The 7,504-nt window shown below is 44.6% G+C and overlaps 1 gene segment (V, D, J or C); it reads left to right on the top strand.

The window, feature by feature from the left end:
* The first annotated feature begins 5,692 nt into the window (after window positions 1-5,692).
* Window positions 5,693-6,521, top strand: LOC128627650 (immunoglobulin lambda variable 2-18-like). The segment is given in 2 exon segments: window positions 5,693-5,903; window positions 6,019-6,521. Coding segments are annotated over 2 exon segments (528 nt in total).
* The last annotated feature ends 983 nt before the right edge of the window (window positions 6,522-7,504 follow it).

The raw sequence follows: 7,504 nt of genomic DNA, 5'->3' as shown, positions 1-7,504 counted from the left end.
GAAAAGAATTCATTTTGGGGGAGTCACCTAGTAGTCAGCCAGACATCACTGTAGTCTCATCTTTGAGTCTCTGAAGGATTCCACACTGAGAGGCATCTTTCCTGCTTCTCACCTGCTGTGTGGACGGGCCCTGGACGGGCTGAGAGGACAGTGAGAGAAGAAGGACCCACTTCATTGGAACAGCATGAGGTGGAGCTGGGGCTTTGCCCTTGAGACTGGCTCTTTCTCTTTCTTTTCCAGTTACTTTGTTCAAGAATTCCAGGTAAATTTGTTGCCATGTACTCCAAAAAGCCCACAAGGATGGTTCTTTCACCTTTTCTTGTGTTTGCTCATGGGCACTTTCTCAACTTCTGCATTTATTCGGCCTCTGTGTTCTAGGTAGGAGAAAGGAAAAAGCATTCAGGTGAATTTCCTTTCATTTTTCTAAATTTCTCTTATTGTGAGCATATCATACCTGAAGAAGGGTGCGTGACAATTTAGAAAGAACAACAAATGGAGGCTACATCTACCTCCTCCACCTCTACTCACTCAGAGTACATGCGTCTGTCCGACCCACAGTGACTAGTGTCCCGAGTTTGGTGTTAATCCCTTCTTTGCTCTCATCTATATTTTTCTACCTAATTATCATCCTGAAGCAATTTGTGAGTTCCAAGCAGTGAGTAGAAAACAACACATTAGCTGATGACGAAAAAGGACAATGTGTCTATCAGATGGGGCCCTGGGAGACATTAACCTTGACAGAGGCTCAGGGTCAATGTTGGGGGAGCTTCCAGTTTACTGGATCCCTTTCTGAAGATGACAGTCAAGGCCGAGGGGGAAGAGAAGGGGTCCCAGAATTGGACACATGGCCTTCCTGAGTAACTGGCAGGCACTGGGTGTGCAGCAAGAATGTTATCAGACATTTTCTGCTGCCTGACTCAGCACATTTTCCCAGCCCAGTCTGAGATGGCTGCTCTGGGTGGGGGAGAGAGAGGATTGGCTATTACTGATCAGGACATTAGTGCACAGCTTGTGTTGTGATGAACCTAGTTCACACCAGAAAGTGCAAACAAGACTCCAGGCCGAACACACAAACATTTCAGGACAGTCCCCTTGCTGTCAACACTGTAGGGATGTGAGCTTCCTCAGGGGTGAGCTTTGGAGTGTGTTGAGGAAAAGTCTGGAATAAGATGATCTCCAGAGGGAGGCTGTCAAAGGGTGCAACATCTCTAAAGCACAAGGCATCTTGTTACAATACCCACAGCATCTACAATACTTGGACCCCCCTCAGCCTGACTTATGCCCTTTGTCTTTTGTTGAGAGAGAGCTGGTCAGGGGAGGGGCCAGTGTAATGTGTTCTGTTAGCCTTAGTGCCAGCAGGGAGCAGGTCTGGAGGGTTTTCTGCTTACGTGACAACATCCACTCACTCTAATGTTTGTTTTCCTTGCTGCCATCACTACCACATTCACAAGCCAAGGAGGATTCTCAGGGAGTAAAACTCCATGGTTGACATTTTACTAATGAATGAATGAATAGTTACAGAAGCCAAAGAAGGGTCTTGAAAAAGGTTCCCAAGACAAAAAAAATTGGGTGAATTTGCCTTGTGGTGGTTTTTTTCTTTTTTTTCCCTGTCCTTTTCTTTCTCTTTCTCTTTCTATTTTTCTTTCTTTCCTTCTTTTGCATGTTTCTTGTGCTTGGGGTTTGTTGAGTTACTAGATTGTAGTTTTCTTTCTATTCCTCTATGTCTCTCTTTAGCATCTTCAATTGTACATGTATTAGGCACTTGAAGTGCCACTTCAAGTTTAAGTTCACAGATAACTTTTGATTTTATTTCTTTATTTTTCCTACATTTTACATCATACAATTTCCTTTGCAATGACTTTGAGGTCACTAGTCTTTTGTTTTGCAGTCTGTAGTAAATTCCATAGAGTGTAGTTCCTTTGTTTTTGTTTGCTTTTTGTGTTTCATTATATCTTCTACTTCTTGGCTGAGACGTTCTATATCTCCATTCATTTCAAGAGGGTTTCTACTTAATTCTTTCATCAGCTTTTAAATAGATGTTTTAAAGTGTTTGGAGAAAAAATTCCAGCATACCTGTCATATTGGGGTTAGCATGTGGTAAATGTTTTTTCTAGTCAATCAAGATTTTCTTCATGGTTTGTGTGTAACTTTGAATTTCATCCCACATACATCCACTGTTACATTATGTTATGAATCAATGTGTCTTGTTTGAAATGTTGATTTTTTTTGTAGCGGCTTATTGAGTTGTTGGGTTCAGGTTGCCTGTTCCCAATAGCATGTTCTCACTTTTCTAAAAGCTTCCTCTCTCATTCTAACTGTGGTTGTACTCTCCTTCATCACTTGAATGCCACAGCCAACTGACAACTCAACTGGTATCTCAGGTCCGTGTTCCCACAGACTTGGCATTGGGCATTGACCAGCCTATGTCAGGTAACACATGTGCATCAAATTCCTGACTTGTTTTTTCTCTATAGTCCTGTTACCAATATCCTTGTTTTCTCATGTGTTTGAATTCTTCCAACACAGTGTTGGAGGTGTTTCGTGGAGGAAGGCATGGACATGTGTGTTCACTCACTTTTAATCCAGCATCTTAAACTGCTCCTGCCCAGGTGTGTAGTCTTCATTCTCTGTGTTCCCTCAGCCTCCTGGGATGCATCTGGGGAGCAGCTCTTGCTCCTGTGGAAGTAGGTCACCTGAGATGCCAAAATGGCGATACCACGGCACAGCACCCACGTCGGGCAGAGGCAGAAGTGGCCTTAAGACTTCAGGTTGTGTTACGAGTGATAGGGGAGGAGAGAGTGAGGGAGAAGGAGGGGAAAGGTGAAGGAGAGAAGTGGTTTCACAGACTTTGCAGGAAATAAACTTCTGTGGTTGACATTTCACTAACAACTGAATAGTTACTGAAGCATAAGCAGGGCTCTAGGAGGGTTTCTATAAAAACAAGAAGTGGACTGGGTGGTCCCTGGTTTGTTCTTTTTCATGTTTTGTGTGCTTGGGGTTGGTTGAACTTTTTGAATCTATGGGTTCATTTTTTTTAACTTTGAATGTCTTTTGCCATGAGATGTTCTTCTGCTATTTCTTCAACTTTGGAGACTCCATTTGCATGTTTACTAATTCTCTTGTTATCTTACATCTCACTGATAATTTTCTAATTTAAAAAATGTGTGTTCTATTTTGAATAATTTCTCTTAAAAAGCTATGCTCTCAGTTATAGAGGATTACCTGTGATGGAGAAATGTGATTCCTTCCATCTAGTATAGTTTTCACTTTTCAATGGGTTCATTTGATGTCTTTATTATTTTCTGTTTCGTTACTAAGACTTCCCATTTTCATTCATTGCAAGAGGCTTTTCTCTACTTAGGCCATTAACATATTAAGAACTTAGTTTTTCAGTCTTCTGTCAGGTAAGTCCAACATGTGAATCATTTCTGAATTATCATCGGTTGATTTTCTCTTCTACAGCTGTGGATATCCTGTTCTTCATATGTCTAGTAAATTAGGATTCTCTTCTGGATCTATCTTATATTATGAAGTAAAACTGTGGGTCTTCTTAAATGCTTTCTTGACTTTTTTACTTTAGAAGATAACCTGCCATTTGGGTTTGGCTGACAAATTCCTCCCAGTCATCTGTGAATGGGTGTTCAAATGTCCATTGAATTTTTAATCTCACCAGCACCACATGGATCCACAAACAGTTCGCCCCACAAAGGGGCCCATGTGGAAAATGGGCAGCAGGCTGCCTCCTAATTCTGCTCTGAAATCCTTCCTCGCTCTTTGGGGTCCAGTCCATACAAGCACACTTCAGAGGTGGACCCAGAAGTTCAGGAGTCATTGAGGAGGTTGTTTTCTCAAGCTTTTTCTTATCACTTTCTCCCCAATCCCCCAATCCTGCTCTTAGTTCATCCTGCCCTTAACCAAGACCTTATCCTTGTGGTACTCTTGAACATGTCTGTCACTTGTCATGAACAGTGACACCAAAGTAGTTTCCTCAGAATAGTCGAAATCTATAAAACTCTTATCCCACTTCCTGAGTGGACATTTCTGTTTCCATTCTGGGTAGAATATATCAGGCCTGATTGGGGTCTATACCCCAAACCCATCTTTTCCCAGGAAAGCCCATCATCTCTGTGTGGTTGGAAGAGATGTTACCTCAGGAAGGGGCAGAGCTCTGGGGTGAAGTTGTTTCCATGTGCGGAGATGGAAGTTTCTGACCCTCTGTGATAGGTGGGTACTCCCTGAGGGGAGGTCCCTGAAATGGGGCCCTTGGAGCAACCCTGACCCCATTGTCCTTTTCAAAACTCCTCAAACACTGGAGCTCCACTCTTGCTGTTTATTGCATTATTTTCAGTCCTAGTGAACTTACTCTTCTCCTTTCTGGAATATTTTTTCCTCATTTTGAGTAGGCAATCGATCAGTCTTCTCTTCATCTAGCCTTCCAGGCAGGGTTCAGACTATCTCATGTCTAATGTTTTCTCAGCCCTAAAGGGTCTTTGACCAGATCACCAGGACCAGCACGATGGTCCTGTGGACAGGTCTGGACGATCAGGGACAGGAGCTAACACATTTGGTTCTGGAAGAAGCTGGTGACAAAGTGAGAGGACTGTAAACAGGACCAGAAGTGTTAAAGAACAATCTTCATCTGACTGAATTTGAAGCTCTAATTAGCTTTATTACATGATTCATATATTGACCTGTATCCTGCCCAGTAGCTGAAAGGGCTTTCCAAGGAGCTTACAAAGCGGACATTTTTTATAGGCAGAAAGAGGATGGGATTAAGAAGTTAAAAGAATAGATTATTTCAGACAAGGGCACGTCCCCTTCAGGGAAGGCAGGGTTCTCATCAGGCATATGACCTGACCAGTGGTGGCCCGGAAATCTTGGACTGCTATTTTAAAATTCCATCCCTAGGACAGCTAAAACTGCAATTAAGTTAAGCATTAAGTTTTGGTTTGGTGATGCAGTTTAGCAAAAGGGACTCCATTTTGGCCAGTTATTATTTTTTTTTATTAGACCGAATCAAGGGGCTGTTGGTGAGTTGAGATGAAAAAGAGGGAGCCTGGGAGGTGAGCAGAGCAGGGGTTTTCAAGCAGCCTTCCTGGTAAACTGTACCACCCTGAGGTGTGTGAGTCCAACGTTAGCCACCAGGTGGCAGCAAAGCCCAGATTTGCGGAGGTCTCTGCTGTGCTTTACTCTGGCCTGTGTAAGGTCCCAGAGCCTGGTTCAAAGTGAGGTCCTCCAGAGGGAGAATTTGGAAGTAGAGTGTCCCCAGTCTGTACTGCAAGACAGGACCCTAAATGTCACAAGGCCTCAGCCTCAGAGCAGTGCAGAGATTGAACAGGCAGGATGAAGAACCAAGCCTCCTACTGAGGAGGATAGGAAGGGGGTGAGGGATGTGAACAACCACCAGCTCTGCCTTGGGTACCTGAGAAGAAAACAAATTAGATTTCTCCTAACCCCAGCCCTTCTGAACCTTGTCCTCGACCTTCAACTATGCAGAACAAATAGAAAGTACTGGGATTTCAAGTGTATTGAGCCACTCGAGCACATCGTGAAACCCACAGCTGGATGGATGGGGACCTTTTAAGTCGGACTGCATTTCCTGGGCACTGTCATGGGCTCAGCCTTAGAAAACCCATGTTGAAGGGACAGAATGCCTCAGATTGGCTCTGCTACCCAGGGCTGCAAAATATCTAGAACCAAGAATCAGGTCAGAGCGGGGTGAGGGGACAGAAAAATAGAAGCAGATTTGCATGGAGGCCCCTCCCTCCTCTGAGGCAGGATGACAGAATAAGAAAGGTCCGGAGAGCCAGGTCCAGGTTGGGGGCTCAGAAGGCAACGTTCTTGGGGGATCTCCACCATGGCCTGGACTCTGCTCCTCCTCACCCTCCTCACTCAGGGTTCAGGTGAGGTTTTCAGGGAAGGGACCTTGGGGACATCTGGACTGCCTCTTTGTCTCCCCCTCTGCTCTCTTGGGCCCAGCACTGAACTGAGCTCTGAGTGTGTTTTTGCTCTTTTCAGGTTCCTGGGCCCAGGCTCCCCTGACTCAGCCTCCCTCAGTGTCCAGGTCTCCTGGACAGACTGTCACCATCTCCTGTGCTGGAAGCAGCAATGATGTTGGGTATACTAGTGATATCTCCTGGTACCAACAACAACCGGGCACAGCCCCCAAACTCCTGATATATTATACCAGCAATCGGCCCTCGGGGATCCCTAATCGCTTCTCTGGCTCCAAGTCTGGTAACACAGCCTCCCTGACCATCTCTGGGCTCCAGGCTGAGGACGAGGCTGATTATTACTGTAGTTCATATACAAGGACTAGCACTCTCCACAGTGGTGCGAGTTCATGGGGAAGTGAGACAAAAACCTTCCCTGTGTTAACAGGCTCCCTCTTGGCCCTGAAGATGCTTCCTCATCCCTACACAGGGGGCTCATGCAGCATGGCTTGCACAATTCTACTTCTACCTATTTCTGCCTCCTCTCCCAAAGCTTTGAAAATATAGGGCTCTTGTTTGTTTTTTTTTTTTTTCAGGTGATCTCTCTCACTTGAAATCCTAGCAGAAACTCTGTCTATGTTTTATTGTGTTTGCATGTGTTTTATAGATCCAGTGGTCACTCACTCCAAACCCTTCATTGTACCAGCCACTGGGAGCTCTGTGCTCTGCTTGTTGGGTAGATTACTCAGAGTCCTCTGGGCTATCCTCAGTTTAAATTCCTTGGTCTCCCACACCTGTGCAGACTGGCCTGGATTCTCTTTTCAAGCAATGAAGTGTGAATGAAAGTGAAGTGTCTCCTCTCTCCATGCCTCCCTCCTTCCTTCCTTTCTGTCTTCCTTCTTTTTTCTTTTTACCTTTCATTCTTCCCTTCTGAGCCTCTAATATTTCTCATAACCAAGAGATGTTTGAAGTGGAAATTTGAATGAAAGATACTGTCTCTCTCAAAATTGCACCTCCCCTCAAACTCCTGAGTGATTCTACTGGAAGCAGCTCTGCATGTGAAATCTCTTCCCTTTGTGGCAGGATATTTCCAAATGGCTGTTTGGTTCTTTAAGATATCTGTTGAATGTGACATAATTCCTAAGGGACCCCCAAAGTATACGATTTTCTTGATGACCCAACTCATTTGTATCTGTGATCCCAGTTACAATGAGTCACAAAGTACAGATACTCATAACACTCAGGCCAAGCATCCTTTGACCATTGAATGAGGCTGAGCTTAGGAACTAGAAGACCTGGTACAGTGACCTCATCATCCCAGCCTGTGAGACCTCTCAACTTCAGCCCTGAGAGAGCCAGGTCTTGAAAATGAGCTCACTCCTTCTCAAATCAGGGTGGATGGTCATCCTACCTGGAGTCACATCTTTGCTATAATGTCTCTGTTTAAGCTACTAGTTCACATTTTCCACGTTACCTCTCTCTTTCCCTGTAAAGTCTCAGTACCTTCATATTGAATCATCCAGGCTGCAAGAGTGACACTCGAGGACCCTCCCAGTTGGGTCACAGCACAG

The sequence above is a fragment of the Artibeus jamaicensis genome, unplaced genomic scaffold (genome assembly GCF_021234435.1).
Source record: "Artibeus jamaicensis isolate MK-2021 breed Jamaican fruit bat unplaced genomic scaffold, CSHL_Jam_final contig_1256, whole genome shotgun sequence".
NCBI lineage: Eukaryota > Metazoa > Chordata > Mammalia > Chiroptera > Phyllostomidae > Artibeus > Artibeus jamaicensis.
The sequence above is the reverse complement of the archived record's forward strand: the minus strand, read 5'-3'. Positions and strand labels throughout refer to the sequence as shown.